The sequence below is a fragment of the Anguilla anguilla genome, chromosome 11, assembly GCF_013347855.1.
Source record: "Anguilla anguilla isolate fAngAng1 chromosome 11, fAngAng1.pri, whole genome shotgun sequence".
Lineage (NCBI taxonomy): Eukaryota > Metazoa > Chordata > Actinopteri > Anguilliformes > Anguillidae > Anguilla > Anguilla anguilla.
Window position 1 is genome coordinate 2,704,878 of NC_049211.1, and position 21,474 is coordinate 2,726,351.

Sequence of the window (21,474 nt, forward strand, 5' to 3'; positions counted from 1 at the left end):
GGCGCTTTGGAGATAGGCTACAGAGGTCCTGGGCCTCACATTAGGCTCACTCACAGGCTGGGCATCAGAAAATCAAGACGATCGCATAGCAAATTATTTACTCTTTGTGTGTATGCGCGCGTGCGTGCGTGTGCCTGTATGTAGGTCATTCATTAATTCATACATTAATTTACAGCTAGAATTGTAGTGAACGAAAGTGCAGTTTGCCAATTCACTACTGGGTAATGTATATACATTTTTGTACTGTACTCAATTTTCAAGTTAGTTCACATATTGCATCCTGGTGCATTTATTTTTAGGAGTTTTTTTAAAGACATCCCCACAAGGGGCGTGTCTAATGTGGGTTTGTTACTTCCCTGTGGGGAGCACCGCAAAGATAGTAAAAATTGATAAGATATTCCACTACCCAGGACTGGAAGCACAGCTCACCTCGTCCAGTCCACAGGACTGCAGTGTCAATCATAAATTTGCTAACGGCCAATTAATTACTACGGTTGAGGTAAACAGTCGCTAGCTAGTGTAATTCGTGGGAACAGTCTGAGACGGTTTGATAATGAACAAACCGTCTCTGGCACATTTTTGACTACTAACCCGTGCCCATAGATTTCCACATCCGTAGCCACTGGACTCTTCTCCCGTCAGAAAAAAAAATGAGAACGTGACGCCATAAACTTTAAAATCGAAAGCAATTTCATTTTACGTTTAAAATCTGTCGGCAACGCGAATAATATCAAATAACCAGTAATTTATTTGTTTCTGTTCCTGAAACGGAAAACGATCGGCCAAAAAGTTTGCGGATCCACATGTAAAAGTTGTTTTGACAGCTGTCTCGTCAGATCGAGTGCCACTAGCGGGAAGCTCGGGTAACTACACAACTGCGTCAACAGCGGTACTTTCCAGGGGAAAGTGAAAGAAAACCAGCAGCGGAAGAAGGGGTCTCGTCTTGTTGGACACACTGTTTAATAGGTGCGCTGTATTTTCTACATGGATATCTGACACTTCCTAAACATCAGCTATTATCAGCTATATATCAGTGTCACAAAACGTCTAAATCGACAAGAATGTGAATGACTGTTGTGTGTTTCTATCCTGCAGATCCCCTTCATCGCAGATGCATGCAGCAGGCCGCAAGAGAAAACGAATAGAAACCTTCGGCGTCAATAAAAAGTACAGGGGAGTACGTCAGTCTGTTGGTTTCTGTCACGGCTTCTTCCTCGCAAGAAGAGGGGGTAAGAAAATAACCGGGGTTATATTTCGGGGTACATTTCGTGTAAAAAATGCGGAAGGAATCGTTGCGAGCACAGCGACTTCTGCCAAGATGAAGAATGAACAAGAACGTAACGCACTTCACGTGATTAGCGAAGCTGCTGTCAAAACAAGAAACGAAACGTAAAAATGTTAGGCATAAAACCGTTGTATTGAGATATTTGGACATAGCTACGAAGAAGTTTCAGTCTTCCGCATTAGGCCACAGAGCGTAGCGAAGGGGGCAGTGGCCTGAAGGTACAGAACTACGAAACAGTTTTGGAACGAGGTGCTCACTCGGTTAGTGGCAGCAATGGGAGCATTGCGGGTTGGAGTCTTTCAAAATAAAAGTCCGGAACAAAAATATATTGGTAGTTCTTAAAAACGGACTCCCCTAATTATTTTCACTTACACAAATATGACACGCAGGCTAGAAGAGACTGTACAAATTTTTTTGACAGATTATGAGGAAAAAAGTCATAAATATTGCACTAAAAGCCACACATTTACTTTTTCCAAAGTACATTATTATACCCTGTCAAATCTATGTGGTACGGATTCTTGCTGGCTTTCTCCTATGAGCTAAGTAATAAAGAAAATGTACAATGGGACACATATGGTAAATGCAATTACCTTCAACTGGAAAAACTGTATACTTTGTCAGTGAGTGCAGTAGAAATAAGGTTTAGAAATGGATTAACCATCAAATACTTTTTGAAAAATCCCAGTTTCTCCCAAACCACTTGGCTACAGGCTGTATGTTCAAATGATAAAATTGTGAAAGGACACTGCTCTCCTTTTTCTCTCTCTCTCTCCCCTCTCCCTCTCCTTCCCCCAGTATTCGGGGATGTTGCCTGTGCTCCCCCCTCCTGTGCTGGAGGAGGTGTTTGTGAACGTTCCGCCCATGGAGGTGGTGTGCGTGTGTCGGCTGGTGTGCCGGGAGTGGAAGGAGGTGGCCGACAGCGCCGCCTTGTGGCGGGAGAGGTGCTGGCGGGACAGGTTTTGGCCCCACGACATCACCAGACCCCCCACTGACTGGCGGCTCTTTTACTTCCTGTGCAAAAAGAGGCGGAACCTGCTAAAGAACCCCAGCGCTGATGGTGGGTGGGGGTGGTTGGCAGTCGGCGGATGGATTGGGTGGATGGGGGGGTGATGATAGATGGATGGATGGATGGATTGATGGATGGGAGGAGGGGCATTTGGCAGATGGACTGGGTGAGTGGGGGGGTGATGATAGATGGATGAATGGATGGATTGGTGGATGAGAGGAGGGGCCTTTGGTAGATGCCGGATGGGTTGGGAGGATGAGGGGGCGATGGATAGATTTATGGATTGCTGGGAGGAGGGGCGGATGGACTGGGTGGGTGAAAGAAAGAAAGAAAGAACGAACGAAATGGAGAAAGAGGACAGCTATGATATACCTAGAATAATTTTTTTGTTTTTCCCCCTTTTCTTTTTGTGTCCTTAAGAGGGACTCAACGGATGGCATATTTTGGAGAACGGGGGCGATGAGTGGAGCATAGAGCATTTATCTGCAACTCGTCCTGACGGAACGGCCACTAAGTATTTTGTTACTTCAACCTTGTGAGTATCCCGTCCGCCAAAGTGCCTAAGCTCTGCCTCTGTCCTTCTGCCTCGTTGCGTTACGACATGTCTTGTGTTTTCTTTCTAGTTCCTGTAAGAAGTACCAGCTAATAGACCTGGTGAAGGAGGGATACAGTCAGTTGTTCATGGATGAGATTCAGCCTGATATTGTCATATCTGACTGGTGAGGGAACCTTCCACAACGTGTGTTTATTTTCATTCTCCAAACACTGGCCACACAATGAATGCTCTTTTAATGAATTGCACATTTATGTGTGTGTATGCACGCACGCGTGTGCATGTGTGCGTGTATGTATGCGTGTGTGTGCGTGCATGTGTTTGTGTGTGTGCGTGCACGTGCGTGCGTGTCTGTGTGTGTTTGCGTGCGTACGTGTGTGTGTTTGTGTGTGTGCGTGCATGTCTGTGTGTGTTTGCGTGTATGTATGCGTGTGTGTGCATGCGTGTTTGTGTGTATGTGTGTGTGTGTCTGTGTGTGTTTGCGTGCGTGTCTGTGTGTGTTTGCATGCGTGTGTGTGTGTGCGCGTGTCTGTGTGTTTGCGTGCGTGCGTGTGTGTGTTTGTGTGTGTGTGTGGCAGGTACACACCCCGCCAGGGCTGTGCAACCATGTATGAGCTTTGTGTGGAGCTGCTGAGGCAAAACAAGAAGGTCATCTGTAAGTTCTGTCCAGAACCCGTCTCCTTTGGGCAGGGGAATGACCAGAAGTGGCGAAAGGTGAGGGGGACCAGCTTCGCATGCATTTTAGTTGATTATCGTTTCATAGAAAGACGTGATCTTGCTCTGAGAGATGTAGATTTAAAAGCGAACGCAGAAATATGGATCTTATTTCTTGACTTTTGTTATCTGAAAAAATGGACACACATTTTTTTACATTACATTACATTTATTTGGCAGACGCTTTTATCCAAAGCGACATACAAAAAGTGCATTTCATGGTCATAGACAACTACTAAACACAGGTTCAATAAGATACAATACTTATTTTGTACAGCTATTTCTAGCCAAGAACACAGTTTAGTTCACACAGTGAACACTATTCTGACCTAACCTCTGCAAAGCCAACTAGGCAGAAGAATATTTTAATCACAGATTATCCAAGGTGGACAGTGTTGCTGCTTGGCTACACGTTTTCCCGTGAAAAGCCTTTTCGACCGCTGTGTGATTTAGTAACTGGGCTGGCCTTTGGGGTGAGCGTGGGAGTTATTGCACCCTCTCTGGCATCAGCTCAGGCCAGCCCTTGCACAGGTCCACAGGATCTGTCTAACACTGAATTCTAATTGCACCGATGCAAACTTGGCACACAGCACCACCCGGCCCAATCAGCTGTCTTCTCTGTCCTTAAATATGAATGGCTGAAGTAAATGAGACGGCGTCCTTTAGTCAGTAAATCTGAGGGATGCTTTTCCTTTCGCCTGGTGCCACTGGGCCTCTTGGGCTGCAGATTTAGGGTGGCAAAGCCGTCCCGTCACCAGCTGTGGTACGGGTGTACTTTACGTTTACGGCGTTTAGCAGATGGTGCTGTCCGCAGAGCTACTCGCTCGGTCGTACACACACTGCAGTTACGCGGCTGGGTATTTTACTGAGCCGTTCAGGTTAGGGACACACCAGGGACCCCGCTCTGTAGCCCTGGAGTAGCCAGCACAGGCCCGCTAATCATTACTCTGTAGTGCTCTTTAAGGGCCAACAGACCATCGCCGTTTTTCTGTGATACGTGCTGTGATTTTGAGTTTTACATGCTGTGAATTTGAGTTTTACGTGCTGTGGTTTTTGTGTTCTATTTGTTGTGATTTTGTGTATTGCGCTTGATGTTGTTTACGTGGCACCAATAGAATAATAATTAAGTTTAAAATAAAGTAGGGGAAACAGCCAATTGGAAATTAAAAAACACATTCAATTAAATGACAAATTTGCCTTTTCTCGGGAGCTGGACGGAAAGCATAGTGATAGGTCTGTTATCTGTTCCTGACCCCTGACCCCCCAACCCCTGACCTCCGACCCCCTGCTGTCTACCCTGTGCTTTCAGATGACCCACGTGTTCCGGGACTACGGGCGGGGCGTGCGTTTCGTCAAGTTCTGTCACGGGGGGAAGGACACACAGCACATGACGGGCTGCATTGGGATCCAGGTCACCAATAGCACCGTGGAGATCTGCTCCTCAGCCGACAACGACGCCTTGTGGCGGGAGATGTGCAGGCGGGACGGGTTTTGGCCCCACGACATCACCAGACCCCCCACTGACTGGCGGCTCTTTTACTTCCTGTGCAAAAACAGGCGGAACCTGCTAAAGAACCCCAGCGCTGATGGTGGGTGGGGGTGGTTGGCAGTCGGCGGATGGATTGGGTGGATGGGGGGGTGATGATAGATGGATGGATGGATAGATGGATGGATTGATGGATGGGAGGAGGGGCGGTTGGCAGATGCCAGATGGATTGGGTGGATGAGGGGGCGATGGATGGATGGATGGAGGGGCAGATGGACTGGGTGGGTGAAAGAAAGAATGAAAGAAAGAACAAAATTGAGAAAGAGGACTGCTATGATATACCTAGAATAATTTTTTTGTTTTTCCACCTCTCCTTTTCGTGTCCTTAAGAGGGATTCACCGGATGGAAGATTTTGGAGAACGGGGGCGATAAGTGGGGCATACAACCCATAGTTAAGTATCATCCTGAGGGAACGGCCACTAAGTTTTTTGTTACTTCCTACGAGTGAGTATCCCGTCCGCCAAAGTGCCTGAGCACCGCCTCTGTCCTTCTGCCTCGTTGCGTTACGACATGTCTTGTGTTTTCATTCTAGTCCCTGTAAGAAGTACCAGCTAATAGACCTGGTGAAGAAGGGATACAGTCAGTTGGTCATGGATGAGAATCAGCCTGATATTGTCATATCTGACTGGTGAGGGAACCTTCCACAACGTGTGTTTATTTTTATTCTCCAAACACTGGCCACACAATGAAAGCTCACCTAATGAATTACACATTTATGTGTGTGTGTGGCAGGTACTCATCTCGCGAGGACTGTGGAAGCATATATGAGATTTGTGTGGAGCTGCTTAGCCGAAACAAGGAGGTCATCCGTAAGTTCTGTCCAGAACCCGTCTACATGAAGGAGCCGATTGACCCGACTTGGCAACAGGTGAGAGAGACCAGCTTTGCATGCATTTTAGTTGATTATCGTTTCATAGAAAGACGTGATCTTGTAGATCTTGAAGATGTAGATTTACAAGCGGACGCAGAAATATGGATCTTATTCCTTGTCTTTTGTTATCTGCAAAAATGGACACATTCTTTTTTTTTTTTTTTTAAAGAACATTTTAATCACAGATTATCCAAGGTGGACATTGTTGCTGCATGGCTACACGTTTTCCTGTGAAAAGCCTTTTCGACCGCTGTGTGATTTAGTAACTGGGCTGGCCTTTGGGGCGAGCGTGGGAGTTGTTGCACCCTCTCAGGCATCAGCTCAGGCCAGCCCCTGCACAGGTCCACAGGATCTGTCTAACACTGAATTCTAATAGCACCGATGCAGACTTGGCACACAGCACCACCCGGCCCAATCAGCTCTCTTCTCTGTCCTTAAATATGAATGGCTGAAGTAGATGAAACGGTGACCTTTAGTCGGTAAATCTGAGGGATGCTTTTCCTTTCGCCTGGTGCCACTGGGCCTCTTGGGCTGCAGATTTACGGTGGCAAAGCCGTCCCGTCACCAGCTGTGGTACGGGTCTACTTTACGTTTACGGCGTTTAGCAGATGGTGCTGTCCGCAGAGCTACTCGCTCGGTCTTACACACACTGTAGTTACGCGGCTGGGTATTTTACTGAGCCGTTCAGGTTAGGGACACACCAGGGACCCCGCTCTGTAGCCCTGGAGTAGCCAGCACAGGCCCGCTAATCATTACTCTGTAGTGCTCTTTAAAGGCCAACAGGCCATTGCCGTTTTTCTGTGATACGTGCTGTGGTTTTTGTGTTCTATTTGTTGTGATTTTGTGTATTGTGCTTGATGTTGTTTACGTGGCACCAACGGAATAATAATTAAGTTTAAAATAAAGTAGGGGAAACACAGCCAATTGGAAATTAAAAAACACGTCCAATTAAATGACAAATTTGCCTTTTCTCGGGAGCTGGACGGAAAGCATAACAATAGGTCTGTTATCTGTTCCTGACCCCTGACCCCTGACCCCCCGACCCCCTGCTGCCTGCCCTGTGCTTTCAGATGACCCACGTGTTCCGGGACTACGGGCGGGGCGTGCGCTTCGTCAGGTTCTGTCACGGGGGGAAGGACCTAAAGTACTGGGCCGGCAAGTACGGGATCCGGATCACCAACAGCAGCGTGGAGATCTGCCCCTCAGCGCTTGTCTGAGTTTGGCCACGCCCCCACCCCACCTCGCCGCGCCCCTCCCCTCCGGAGGGAGGTTTGACTGACGCTTCTCCCCAGAACAGCTACGGTGCCTTCGCCCCTGAAACGATTCCTCCTGAGGAACGCCTGTTTCACTTTAACCTGCTCCTGGCGTACCTGTGTATCCTAAGACTGCGTTATTATAACTGCTCTATAGCAACAAGCAGAATGTATTAGGGGTGGCAGTGGCAGTGCAGTATACTAAGGAGTTGGTCGTGTAACCTGAAGGTCATAGGTTCGATTCCCAGGTTTGACACTCTTGAGCCTGTCACTGAACCTGCACAGCTTCAGTGTATATATATCCACCTGTATAAATGGATGCGATGTTAATGCTATGTAAAAAGTAGTGCAAGTCACTCTGGATAAGAGCGTCTGCTAAATGCCCGTGTTACGATCAGCCCCTGGCCAGTCGCAACATAAACGAGAATCACGCAAAATAGTCGCAATTCAAAAATATGTTTAAAGAACACTACAAAAGAACAAAAATGCGCAGTGTAGCCAGACTGCAGGTTGTTCTCTGAATGGAGAGAGAGAGTGAGCATCAGCCAGAGGGCCCCTTAAGTAGGACCCCTTCCAGGTGACACCCATTTCCTATTAGGAAGACAAACAAATGTCGCAACACCACATTCAGCCACTAGGGCACAAGGTCAGGGAACCCTAACACCCCCACCACCAAATAGTGACACCAGTCGCCACCAAAACAGTCACAAATCAGGCAAAATATATAATACACCATCATACAACTAAACATACATATATACAGGGACTCGGACCCTACTACTACCCACCAACCAGTGCCCACTCACCGACCCGTATCTCCATTCCAACACATCCAACGACCCCGGCGCCTGGGAAAGTTGAAACAGAAGGGAGAAGCAAGGCATAGAGAGCGACCGGGAGATGGAGAGGACAAGAGACCCAAAAAGAGAGTCGCCCTACACCCTTGACAACGCATCAGCTAGAATGTTGTCTTTACCACGGATATGAACAATCTCAAGGTTGAATGCTTGGAGTATAAGGCTCCAGCGCATCAACCTCTGATTTGACCTACAAATAGCCTCAACCTTTGCTCCTGCGGGACGCACTTGCCCCCTGCCAATGACCTTACCCAAGTAGGTTACAGTAGCTCTACCAAACTCACACTTTGCAAGGTTAATGGTAAGGTTAGCAGCCAACAGACGGTCAAAAAGCTCTCGTACATGACCCAAATGTGTGGACCACGAGGAGCTAAAAACCACCACATCATCCAGATATGCCTCACCACCGGGGTCGAACTTCCGGACCCAAACCAGCGTTTCATTTTCCCCTGAGCAACTTCTAGGTTCTGCTAGGCCAAGTCACTGGCTCGGTGTAATTGAGAGCGAAATTTGCTGACGTACTCCAACAAATTATGCTGAGGCGTTTCCTTAAGCCACTGGTCCCTCAACAGGGCCAGAGGACCACGCACCGTGTGACCAAACACTAATTCCGCAGGACTGAACCCTAAAGACTCCTGCACTACCTCTCTGGATGCAAAAACCAACCAGGGGATGCCCTCTTCCCAATCCTTCCCGAGCTCCAAACACTAAGTACGAAGCATAGTCTTAAGGGTTTGGTGAAACCTTTCTAAGGCCCCCTGGCTCTCAGCATGATAAGCACTGGAGACATTATGCTTGATTTGGAGCTGTTGAAGGACTTGGGCAAAAACATGTGACATGAAGTTGATTCCCTGGTCGCTTTGAATGACCCTAGGGAGGCCGAAAACAGAGAAGAACTTGATTAAGGCTTTGATGACTGCTTTTGCAGTAATCTTCCGCAGAGGGACAGCCTCTGGGAAGCGAGTAGTAGCAGCACACATGATTGTGAATAAGTCCTGATGGCCCCCTTTTGACCATGGAAGAGGCCCAACACAATCCAGAATTATATGCTCAAAGGGTTCTCCAACTACTGGGATTGGGTAAAGGGGTGCAGGAGGAATGGTCTGGTTAGGTTTCCCAGTAACCTGACAGACATGACACGTTTTACAGAATTACCACATCTCGCTTTAAGCCGGGCCAAAAGAAATGCCGAAGGATGCGAGTGTATGTTTTATTAATCCCTAGATGTCCGGCTAAACCATCGTGAGCCACACTCAAAACCTTGTTTCTGTAGTTAGATGGAATTACCATCTGAGAAATTACCTTCCACTCATCAGGAACATCATGCGGCCTCCATGTCCTCATCAACACTCCATCCCTAAGGAAATATCCTTGGGGCACAGCATCAATCTCCTGATCAGGAGATACAGACTCAAGCAGAGACACAAGGGTTGGATCAGCCTTCTGAGCAGAGATTAATTGTGCTCGAGATAGTGGCATGTCACAAATGGTGGTTCTAACAGTATCACCCTTCTCTGGAACAAGGTCTTCAGATGTCTTGACCGTGGGGAGAAAGACAGACTGAGTCAGACATTTCAGGGTGCCCAAAAAACGTGTCAAAGGTCGTCAAAACACTCTTCCTGCAAGTCGCTAGCATCATGTTGCTTTGCCATAGCACGAGTGACAGCACATGTAGGGAAAACATCAGGATATTTCTGTTCCAACTCATCTGGACCCTCACACCAATGGCACAGAGACAACTTCAGGTGGAGTGTCAGATTGTCTCCAAACATTTCCACCTGCCAGATCATTCCCCAAAATAAATGTAACACCAGGCACGGGGAGGGACGGTCGCACTCCCACTACGACACTGCCAGTCACTAGGTCAGAAATTAAATCAATGCGATGTAAGGGCACGTCAACAAAGCCCATCTCAAACCCTCGGATTAAAACACTAGTGCCAGTGGAGGCCTGTTCAGACAGGGGTAAAACTCCTAATAAGAAGGACTAAGCAGCGCCTGTGTCTCTGATGATACAGACTGGTGCATTTCCACCCTGCCCAGGTATTGACAGAGCCATTCATGAGAAATGGTGTAATTCTTTTGAGTACTGGAGCATTTGGATGGTGAGACATGGAATTCAGGTTCAGCAACGTCACAAGAAGTCAAAGCAGCTACCAGGCTGACAGATTTAGCACCCTGCTGTTTTTTCCTGAGACTAAAGCAACTGGAGATCCTATGTCCTGGCTTTTTGCAGTAAAAACAGACTCCATCAGGGTATTTACCCACAGGGCTAGACTTACCCAGTGGCACAGATGGCACAGGGCCAGTGGAAGTGGGCTTGAAGGAACGAAAACGCCCTTGATGTCTGCCTTTGCCCTCATTACGATGTTTTTCCCCAAACACAATCTTATGGGTTAACACAAATTCATCAGCAAGGACGGCAGCTTCTGACACCTTGATTACTTTTTGTTCATTGAGATAAGTGGTAATGGCCTCAGGCAGACCATTCTTAAACTCCTCCAGAACCATCATCTCACGGAGTTGTTCCTTAGTCTCAACCTTCTGAGATCGACACCACCTAACAAACAACTGCCCCTTCTCCCTTGCAAACTCCACAGAAGTGTTTATCCTGCTTAGCATAGCGTCGGAACTTCTGTCGGTATGCTTCAGGTACCAGTTCATATGTACGCAAGATGGCAGCCCGGACTAAATCATAATCAGCACTGTCTTCAAATGATAAAGTTGAATATGCCTCTTGGGCCTTACCAGTAAGGACACATTGCAGCAACAAAGTCCATACATCCTTCGGCCAATTTAAAGAGGTGGCCACTCTCAAAATGAGAAGTACCCCTCTACCTCTTTCTGAAAACGGAGGAACCATACAAATATGCCTACCTACCTCAAATGCAACAGGAGGGGTAGTCTTCTTGCCTTCAATATCTAACCTCTTCATCTCCAAATCTGCCTCTTTTGCTGCCAATTCTAACCTTTTCATTTTCAATTCCCGATCAAGTAATTGTAATTTCAAAGTAACCTCAGACTCGGTGAGTCGCGAGGGGGACTCCTGTTTAGCTCTAAGGACCCTCATGTCAGTTAGAATTGCCTTCAAAGTGTTAACAACGTTGGCTCTAACTCGTTTATCACTACTAGAAATCTCAATTTCGTAGTATTCTGCAATTTTAAACAGCTGCTCTTTAGTAAATTCCTCTAGCAGGTCCTCAGAGGGATCAAAAACAGTAGACATCTTTAAGATCTAATCCCAACCAATGCAGTCAAATCCTAGAACAATCAGAACCACTCACCTAAGAAAACTAACACATCAAGAGGCTAAAAAAATAGAATTGGATCAGTGCCCCAGCACCACAACAGCAGTAATAGTGTAACACTAAACTACCAATACCACAGGTTACACAAAAGGCTATAGGAAGGCAAAACAAGTAGCCTACTGTCATTCTAATCAAAGAACCAAAGCACAAGAAAAGCGTTACAGTACAATATCAACAGTATCACAACAAGTACCCTAACCATTCAGCTTTACAGCTACAGCACAAAACGCAAGTGCAGGGACAACCGCACACAAAACCACTATGAAGCAGCCAATATCAAGGCATCGATGTAAAAATTACCAAATTTTACAAGCTTACAAAGTAGTTACAAGCGATGCACAAAATTGCTACACTAACATTGTGACTAGCACTACGAATACAACCATTACACAATGGTAGCATCAAAACCATCCTCGGTTACACGGGAATGGATCACGAAAGTAGCTCAGATTTACTGACCGAGCGCTGATATTGCTCTCTCGGAAAAACACACGGAAGTAATTCTAACACGGCTCACAGCCACCACGGCTTGAAAGAACACGAGTCACAGTTCGCAAGTCGAAATGTGAACACGCTAAGTTTGCAGCTAGTACGAACACGAACAAACGAACGACCATGAACATGGAAATATCACTAATTAACATGCGAACACAGCTACCGATTGCTTAATCAAACAAACTGCAAAGGTAGAAATGTAGCAAATTTCCATACTCACCCCCAAACACAACCACAAGCTCTCTCGTCCTAGCGTCCTCCGCTTGAGCAAAATCACAGGTGATACTAATCACACTAATTACAATAAGCTGAGTCACTATACGTTGACTTCCCCAGGTCCTAACTATCTAGTAGCAACGAAAATTTAACTAAAACCTAACAGTCTTCAGTGTAGTTACCGGGCTCGATGTGGCTTTTAAACGCAAAACCCGTGAACGCAAATGAGACCAACTGAATAGTCGCTCACGGCGAACCGGAGCATACCCCCACCCAGAGTTAACACCAAAAATAAGAAAGGCAAAATAACAAAGTTACAAGCCCGAAGGACATGCCCGACGACTATAATTACCTGAGGAAAAACACAGCAAACCAATAACACTCAGTTGACTCAACCTACCGCCGCACCACGCAAACGCGGAGAACTTTAATATCAAAACTGTGCTCAAGCGAGATACAAACTAGAGAGAATACATACCGGATCAGCAGATCCCGGACGAGCCCCCAATTATGTTACGATCAGCCCCTGGCCAGTCGCAACATAAACGAGAATCACGCAAAATAGTCGCAAATCAAAAATATCTTTAATTAAAGAACACTACAAAAGAACAAAAATGTGCAGTGTAGCAAGACTGCAGGTTGTCCTCTGAATGGAGAGAGAGAGAGCATCAGCCAGAGGGCCCCTTAAGTAGGACCCCTTCCAGGTGACACCCATTTCCTATTAGGAAGACAATCAAACAAATGTCGCAACACCACATTCAGCCACTAGGGCACAAGGTCAGGGAACCATAACAGCCTGTAATGTCTGAAAGACTGCAAGATCACAGTGGTCCAGTGCACTTTGGTGAGGAACCATCGGTAATTATGAGTATCTGTACTGTGAACATGTATGTCTATGACACCACTGACATATAATTATTTTAAAAAGACATTCCAAGAGCTCTGTGTTACTGTCATAAAGGGAGGGAAACAAGGTGCCAAAAACAGGGTGAGAAAAACTGACACAACTGCTATTCAGGAAACATAATATATACGTATATATATGTGTATTGCTCATTAATCTTTTTCTCTCTGAGCAGTTGCATTAGTATGAAAAAATGTGCTTTTCAATCCCCCGTTTCATCTGTTGTTTATTTCATGCACCTTTTTAAATTAGGATTTAGAAAAGCTGCTTTTATTTGTATTTATCCTTGATATAATGCGTCATTAATAAAATTTCATACAGGTTTTTTATCATGATGCAAATGATTTGAGTTGTCCTGTTCATGTAATTGATGATACCTGTTTATTAGCATGTTATCTGACAACCTTCAGCATGAAGACAGTGAATATATGTGCACTATTAATATAATATTTATTTTTCTGTGCGAGTGTGCTTGTCTTCTCTCCCACTCTGGTGGACTGATTGTGTTCAGGCCCCGATTTGTCCTGGAATAAGCACCTTTTCAGGTTTCTTTTTCCAGACGAGTGATTGGCTGATGGCTGTCACATGGGGATTAAAGGCCTGTCTTGAGCTGTCATTCATGAGCTTATATATATGCAGATGACTCAGAGCATGAAAATGATTGGACTAATTAATTGATTAGGAAAAAAAGTTGAGTTAATGTTAGCATGGAATTCAGAAACAAGACGTGTTCCACACCCCTGATTAAGCTATTAAAATCAGTAAAAACATATTGGGCCTTGATGACAACCAAAAAAAAAATGATACCATGTATTTTTAATGTAACTCATTGGTATGACATTTTACACACTCCTTAAATTTGGAGAATTTGTACTGGAAAGAATATGATTTGATATGTTTTTTCCCCTTTAAAACAGATGGTATTCATCAAAATATGTTTTCATAATAGTAAGCCCACAACCCTGCTCAGGATAAGCGGGTATAGATAATGGATGGATGGATGGATGGATAATAGTAAGTGCTTAAAGAAAGCAAATAGTTGGTGACGTGTGGCCAAACTTCTTGGTGCCTTAACAGTTAAAAGAATTTGGCTTGAGAGTGTTTACCACCAGGGGTCCCCAGTGAGTCACTTGGTAGGGCTGGATGTCTGAAACAAGGTGGGTAGGGGTCAGATGTGTTCAACTGCACAACCAAAGAAGAGGTCAATGAGTGTTTTTTTATTCAATTTCCTTGCCGGGTGTGGATAAATAGTGGTAATCTATATTCTTAATAGAGTTTGTAACGCCAGAATGCAATGTACTTGCGAGTCAGACCTGTGTACTTCCTTGAAAATCAAACTGGGGCGAAGAAGGTGAAGAAGAGAGTTGTTTGAAGAGAGTCCTACTTCTACCCTGTTCAGCTCTGTGTTCAGCGTTCTGCAGTGTTATTTCAGCCCATTCAAGCATCGAGTGTCTGCTCACTGGACTGGCAAGCGCAGCTCACCTCGTCCAGTCAACAGGACTGCAGTGTCAATCATAAATTTGCTAACGGCCAATTAATTACTACGGTTGACGTAAACAGTGGCTAGCTAGTGTAATTCGTGGGAACAGTCAGAGACGGTTTGATAATGAACAAACCGTCTCTGGTACATTTTTGACTACTAACCCGTGCCCATAGATTTCCACATCCGTAGCCACTGGACTGTTCTCCCGTCAGAGAAAACAAACGAGAACGTGACGCCATAAACTTTAAAATCGAAAGCAATTTCATTTTACGTTTAAAATCTGTCGGCAACGCGAATAATATCAAATAACCAGTAATTTATTTGTTTTTGTTCCTGAAACGGAAAACGATCGGCCAAAAAGTATGCGGATCCACATGTAAAAGTTGTTTTGACAGCTGTCTCGTCAGATCGAGTGCCACTAGCGGGAAGCTCGGGTAACTACGCAACTGCGTCTGCAGCGGTACTTTCCAAGTGAAAGAAAGCCGGCAGCGGAAGAAGGGTCTCGTCTTGTTGGACACACTGCTTAATAGGTGCGCTGTATTTTCCACATGGATATCTGACACTTCCTAAACATCAGCTATTACCAGCTATATATCAGTGTCACAAAACGTCTAAATCGACAAGAATGTGAATGACTGTCCTGTGTTTCTATCCTGCAGATCCCCTTCATCGCAGATGCATGCAGCAGGCCGCAAGAGAAAACGAATAGAAACCTTCGGCGTCAATAAAAAGTACAGGGGAATAGGTCAGCCTGTTGGTCCTGTCTCGGCTTCTTTCTCGCAAGAAGAGGGGGTAAGAGAATAACCGGGGTTATATTTCGGGGTACATTTCGTGTAAAAAATGCGGAAGGAATCGTTGCGAGCACAGCGACTTTAGCCAAGATGAAGAATGAACAAGAACGTAACGCACTTCACGTGATTAGCGAAGCTGCTGTCAAAACAAGAAACGAAACTTAAAAATGTTAGGCATACAACCGTTGTATTGAGATATTTGGACATAGCTACGGAGAAGTTTCAGCCTTCGGCGTCAATAAAAAGTACAGGGGAATAGGTCAGCCTGTTGGTCCTGTCTCGGCTTCTTTCTCGCAAGAAGAGGGGGTAAGAGAATAACCGGGGTTATATTTCGGGGTACATTTCGTGTAAAAAATGCGGAAGGAATCGTTGCGAGCACAGCGACTTTAGCCAAGATGAAGAATGAACAAGAAAGTAACGCACTTCACGTGATTAGCGAAGCTGCTGTCAAAACAAGAAACGAAACTTAAAAATGTTAGGCATACAACCGTTGTATTGAGATATTTGGACATAGCTACGAAGAAGTTTCAGTCTTCCGCATTAGGCCACAGAGCGTAGCGAAGGGGGCAGTGGCGTGAAGGTACAGAACTACGAAACAGTTTTGGAACGAGGTGCTCACTCGGTTACTGGCAGCAAAAAACGGACTCCCCTAATTATTTTCACTTACACAAATATGACACGCAGGCTAGAAGAGACTGTACAAATTATTTTGACAGATTATGAGGAAAAAAGTAATGAATATTGCACTAAAAGCCACACATTTACTTTTTCCAAAGTACATTATTATACTCTGTCAAATTCATGTGGTATGGATTCTTGCTGGCTTTCTCCTATGAGCTAAGTAATAAAGAAAATGTACAATGGGACACATATGGTAAATGCAATTACCTTCAACTGGAAAAACTGTGTACTTTGTCAGTGAGTGGAGTAGAAATAAGGTTTAGAAATGGATTAACCATCAAATACTTTTTGAAAAATCCCAGTTTCTCCCAAACCACTTGGCTACAGGCTGTATGTTCAAATGATAAAATTGTGAAAGGACACTGCTCTCCTTTTTCTCTCTCCCTCTCCACCTCTCTCCCCTCTCCCTCTCCTCCCCCCAGTATTCGGGGATGTTGCCTGTGTTCCCCCCTCCTGTGCTGGAGGAGGTGTTCGTGAACGTTCCGCCCGAGGAGGTGGTGTGCGTGTGTCGGCTGGTGTGCCGGGAGTGGAAGGAGGTGGCCGACAGCGCCGCCTTGTGGCGGGAGAGGTGCAGGCGGGACAGGTTTCGGCCCCGCGACATCACCAGACCCCCCAATGACTGGCAGCTCTTTTACTTCCTGTGCAAAAAGAGGCGGAACCTGATAAAGAACCCCAGTGCTGATGGTGGGTGGGGGTGGTTGGCAGTCGGCGGATGGATTGGGTGGATGGGGGGGTGATGATAGATGGATGGATGGATAGATGGCTGTATTGATGGATGGGAGGAGGGGCGGTTGGCAGATGCCAGATGGATTGGGTGGATGAGGGGGTGATGGATGGATGGATGGATGGAGGGGCAGATGGACTGGTTGGGTGAAAGAAAGAAAGAAAGAAAGAAAGAACGAAATTGAGAAAGAGGACTGCTATGATAAACCTAGAATATCTTTTTTGTTTTTCCACCTCTCCTTTTCGTGTCCTTAAGAGGGACTCAACAGATGGCAGATTTTGGAGAACGGGGGCGATCAGTGGCGCATAGAGACTTTATTTGAGACTCCTGACGGAACGGCCACTAAGTATTTTGCTACTTCCTACTCGTGAGTATCCCGTCCGCCCAAGTGCCTGAGCTCTGCCTCTGTCCTTCTGCCTCGTTGCGTTACGACATGTCTTGTGTTTTCATTCTAGTCCCTGTAGGAAGTGCCAGCTAATAAACCTGGTGAAGGAGGGATACAGTCAGTTGTTCATGGATGAGATTCAGCCTGATATTGTCATATCTGACTGGTGAGGGAACCTTCCACAACGTGTGTTTATTTTTATTCTCCAAACACTGGCCACACAATGAATGCTCACTTAATGAATTACACATTTATGTGTGTGTATGCACGCACGCGTGTGCATGTGTGCGTGTATGTATGCGTGTGTGTGCGTGCATGTGTTTGTGTGTTTGCGTGCGTGTGTGTTTGTGTGTGTGTGTGTGTGTGTGTGTGCGTGCATGTCTGTGTGTGTTTGTGTGTGTGTGCGTGTGTGCGTGTGTTTGCGTGTATGTGTGTGTGTGGCAGGTATGCACCCCTCTGGGACTGTGGAAGTAAGTATGAGATTTGTGTGGAGCTGCTTAGCCAAGACGAGGAGGTCATCCGTAAGTTCTGTCCAGAACCCGTCTACTTTGAGCAGTGGACTGACCAGAAGTGGCAACAGGTGAGAGAGACCAGCTTTGCAATCATTTTAGTTGATTATCGTTTCATAAAAAGACGTGATCTTGCTCTGAAAGATGTAGATTTACAAGCGGACGCAGAAACATCTTATTCCTTGATTTTTGTCTGAAAAAATGGGCACAAATTTTTTTTTTGTTGAAAAGAACATTTTAATCACAGATTATCCAAGGTGGACAGTGTTGCTGCTTGGCTACACGTTTTCCTGTGAAAAGCCTTTTCGACCGCTGTGTGATTTAGTAACTGGGCTGGCCTTTGGGGCAAGCGTGGGAGTTATTGCACCCTCTCAGGCATCAGCTCAGGCCAGCCCCTGCACAGGTCCACAGGATCTGTCTAACACTGAATTCTAATAGCACCGATGCAAACTTGGCACACAGCACCACCCGGCCCAATCAGCTCTCGTCTCTGTCCTTAAATATGAATGGCTGAAGTAAATGAGACGCCGTCCTTTAGTCAGTAAATCTGAGGGATGCTTTTCCTTTCGCCTGGTGCCACTGGGCCTCTTGGGCTGCAGATTTAGGGTGGCAAAGCCGTCCCGTCACCAGCTGTGGTACGGGTCTACTTTACGTTTACGGTGTTTAGCAGATGGTGCTGTCTGCAGAGCTACTTGCACAGTCGTACACACACTGCAGTTACGTGGCTGGGTATTTTACTGAGCCGTTCAGGTTAGGGACACACCAGGGACCCCGCTCTGTAGCCTTGGAGTAGCCAGCACAGGCCCGCTAATCATTACTCTGTAGTGCTCTTTAAGGGCCAACAGGCCATCGCCGTTTTTCTGTGATACGTGCTGTGATTTTGAGTTTTACATGCTGTGATTTTGAGTTTTACGTGCTGTGATTTTGAGTTTTACGTGCTGTGGTTTTTGTGTTCTATTTGTTGTGATTTTGTGTATTGCGCTTGATGTTGTTTACGTGGCACCAACGGAATAATAATTAAGTTTAAAATAAAGTAGGGGAAACACAGCCAATTGGTAATTAAAAAACACATTCGATTTTAATGACAAATCTGCCTTTTCTCTGGAGCGGGACAGAAAGCATAGTAATAGGTCTGTTATCTGCTCGTGACCCCTTGACCCAATGACCCCCTGACCTCCCGACCCCTGACCCCCGACCCCCTGCCCTGTGCTTTTCAGATGACCCACGTGTTCCGGGACTACGGGCAGGGCGTGCGTTTCGTCAGGTTCTGTCACGGGGGGAGAGACACGAAGGGCTGGAAGGGCTGGTTTGGGATCCGGGTCACCAACAGCAGCGTGGAGATCTGCCCCGCAGCCGACAATGCCACCTTGTGGCAGGAGAGGTGCAGTTGGGACAGGTTTCGGCCCCATGACATCACCAGTCCCCCCACTGACTGGGGGCTCTTTTACTTCCTGTGCAAAAAGAAGCGGAACCTGCTAAAGAACCCCAGCGCTGATGGTGGGTGGGGGTGGTTGGCAGTTGGCGGATGGATTGGGTGGATGGGGGGGTGATGATAGATGGATGGATTGATGGATGGGAGGAGGGGCGGTTGGCAGATGCCAGATGGATTGGGTGGATGAGGGGGTGATGGATGGATGGATGGATGGATAGATGGATGGATTGATGGATGGGAGGAGGGGCGGTTGGCAGATGCCAGATGGATTGGGTGGATGAGGGGGTGATGGATGGATGGATGGAGGGGCAGATGGACTGGGTGGGTGAAAGAAAGAAAGAACGAACGAAATTGAGAAAGACGACTGCTATGATAAACCTAGAATAATTTTTTGGTTTTTCCACCTCTCCTTTTCGTGTCCTTAAGAGGAATTCAACGGATGGCAGATTTTGGAGAACGGGGGCGATAAGTGGAGCATAGAGCCTTTATCTGAGATTCGTCCTGAGGGAACGGCCACTAAGTTTTTTGTTACTTCCTACGAGTGAGTATCCCGTCCGCCAAGGTGCCTAAGCTCTGCCTCTGTCCTTCTGCCTCGTTGCGTTACGACACATCTTGTATTTTCTTTCTAGTACCTGTAAGAAGTGTCAGCTAATAGACCTGGTGAAGGAGGGATACAGTCAGTCGTTCATGGATGAGATTCAGCCTGATATTGTCATATCTGACTGGTGAGGGAACCTTCCACAACGTGTGTTTATTTTTATTCTCCAAACACTGGCCACACAATGAATGCTCACCTAATGAATTACACATTTATGTGTGTGTATGCACGCACGCGTGTGCATGTGTGCGTGTATGTATGTGTGTGTGCGTGCATGTGTTTGTGTGTGTGTATGTGTGTGTGCGTGCGTGCGTGCGTGCGTGTGTGTATGTGTTTGCGTGGGTGTGTGTGTGTGTGTTCGTGTGTGTGTGTGTGTGTGTGTGTGTGTGCGTGCGTGTCTGTGTGTGTTTGCGTGCGTGTATGTGCATGTGTGTGTGTGAGTGTGTGTGGCAGGTACGGACCCCGCTATGACTGTGGAAGCATGTATGAGATTTGTGTGGAGCTGCTTAGCCAAGACCAGGAGGTCATCCATAAGTTCTGTCCAGAACCCGTCTTCTTTGAGCAGTGGAATGACCAGAAGTGGCAACAGGTGAGAGAGACCAGCTTTGCAATCATTTTAGTTGATTATCGTTTCATAGAAAGACGTGATCTTGCTCTGAAAGATGTAGATTTAAAAGCAGACGCAGAAATATGGATCTTATTTCTTGACTTTTGTTATCTGAAAAAATGGGCACAAATTGATTTACATTACATTACATTTATTTGGCAGACGCTTTTATCCAAAGCGACATACAAAAAGTGCATTTCATGGTCATAGACAACTACTAAACACAGGTTCAATAAGATACAATACTTATTTTGTACAGCTATTTCTAGCCAAGAACAAAGTTTAGTTCACACATTGAACACTATTCTGACCTAACCTCTGCAATGCCAACTAGGCAGAAGAATATTTTTATCACAGATTATCCAAGGTGGACAGTGTTGCTGCATGGCTACACATTTTCCCATGAAAAGCCTTTTCGACCGCTGTGTGATTTAGTAACTGGGCTGGCCTTTGGGGCGAGCCTGGGAGTTATTGCACCCTCTCAGGCATCAGCTCAGGCCAGCCCCTACACAGGTCCACAGGATCTGTCTAACACTGAATTCTAATAGCACCGATGCAAACTTGGCACACAGCACCACCCGGCCCAATCAGCTCTCGTCTCTGTCCTTAAATATGAATGGCTGAAGTAAATGAGACGGCGTCCTTTAGTCAGTAAATCTGAGGGATGCTTTTCCTTTCGCCTGGTGCCACTGGGCCTCTTGGGCTGCAGATTTAGGGTGGCAAAGCCGTCCCGTCACCAGCTGTGGTACGGGTGTACTTTACGTTTACGGTGTTTAGCAGATGGTGCTGTCCACAGAGCTACTCGCTCGGTCGTACACACACTGCAGTTACGCGGCTGGGTATTTTACTGAGCCGTTCAGGTTAGGGACACACCAGGACCCCGCTCTGTAGCCTTGGAGTAGCCAGCACAGGCCCGCTAATCATTACTCTGTAGTGCTCTTTAAGGGCCAACAGACCATCGCCGTTTTTCTGTGATACGTGCTGTGATTTTGAGTTTTACGTGCTGTGGTTTTTGTGTTCTATTTGTTGTGATTTTGTGTATTGCGCTTGATGTTGTTTATGTGGCACCAACAGAATAATAATTAAGTTTAAAATGAAGTAGGGGAAACAGCCAATTGGAAATTAAAAAAACACATTTGATTTTAATGACAAATCTGCCCTTTCTCTGGAGCGGGACAGAAAGCATAGTAATAGGTCTGTTATCTGCTCGTGACCCCCTGACCCTTGACCCAATGACCCCCTGACCTCCCGAC

General features: G+C 46.2%; 1 protein-coding gene and 1 long non-coding RNA gene across 12 annotated transcripts in view; one reads left to right on the forward strand and one right to left on the reverse strand.

Annotated features, from left to right (window-relative positions):
- Nucleotides 1-21,474, forward strand: part of LOC118207545 (F-box only protein 44-like) — a 73,589-nt gene that overhangs the window by 18,628 nt on the left and 33,487 nt on the right. For 2 of the 11 annotated variants that reach the window (XM_035381218.1, XM_035381219.1), the window contains 7 exons: nucleotides 2,201-2,345; nucleotides 2,715-2,829; nucleotides 2,918-3,013; nucleotides 5,841-5,976; nucleotides 7,050-7,096; nucleotides 18,849-19,081; nucleotides 19,443-19,557. The exons of 3 other annotated variants lie outside the window; for them this stretch is intronic. In XM_035381218.1, coding sequence (XP_035237109.1) covers nucleotides 2,201-2,345; nucleotides 2,715-2,829; nucleotides 2,918-3,013; nucleotides 5,841-5,976; nucleotides 7,050-7,096; nucleotides 18,849-19,081; nucleotides 19,443-19,557 — 887 coding nt within the window. Of the gene's footprint in view, nucleotides 1-2,200; nucleotides 2,346-2,714; nucleotides 2,830-2,917; nucleotides 3,014-4,870; nucleotides 4,918-5,840; nucleotides 5,977-7,049; nucleotides 13,628-16,505; nucleotides 16,651-16,945; nucleotides 17,058-17,145; nucleotides 17,242-17,519; nucleotides 17,656-18,848; nucleotides 19,082-19,442; nucleotides 19,558-21,474 lie in introns of those variants that run through there. 6 more of the 11 variants (XM_035381220.1, XM_035381224.1, XR_004761400.1 and 3 more) reach the window with 4 other exon arrangements.
- On the reverse strand, nucleotides 5,520-19,732 carry LOC118207549. Its single transcript, XR_004761402.1, has 4 exons — nucleotides 19,649-19,732; nucleotides 19,549-19,551; nucleotides 9,392-9,397; nucleotides 5,520-5,546 (listed from the first exon to the last, which is right to left on the reverse strand). It is a non-coding gene; the product is annotated as an uncharacterized LOC118207549 (long non-coding RNA).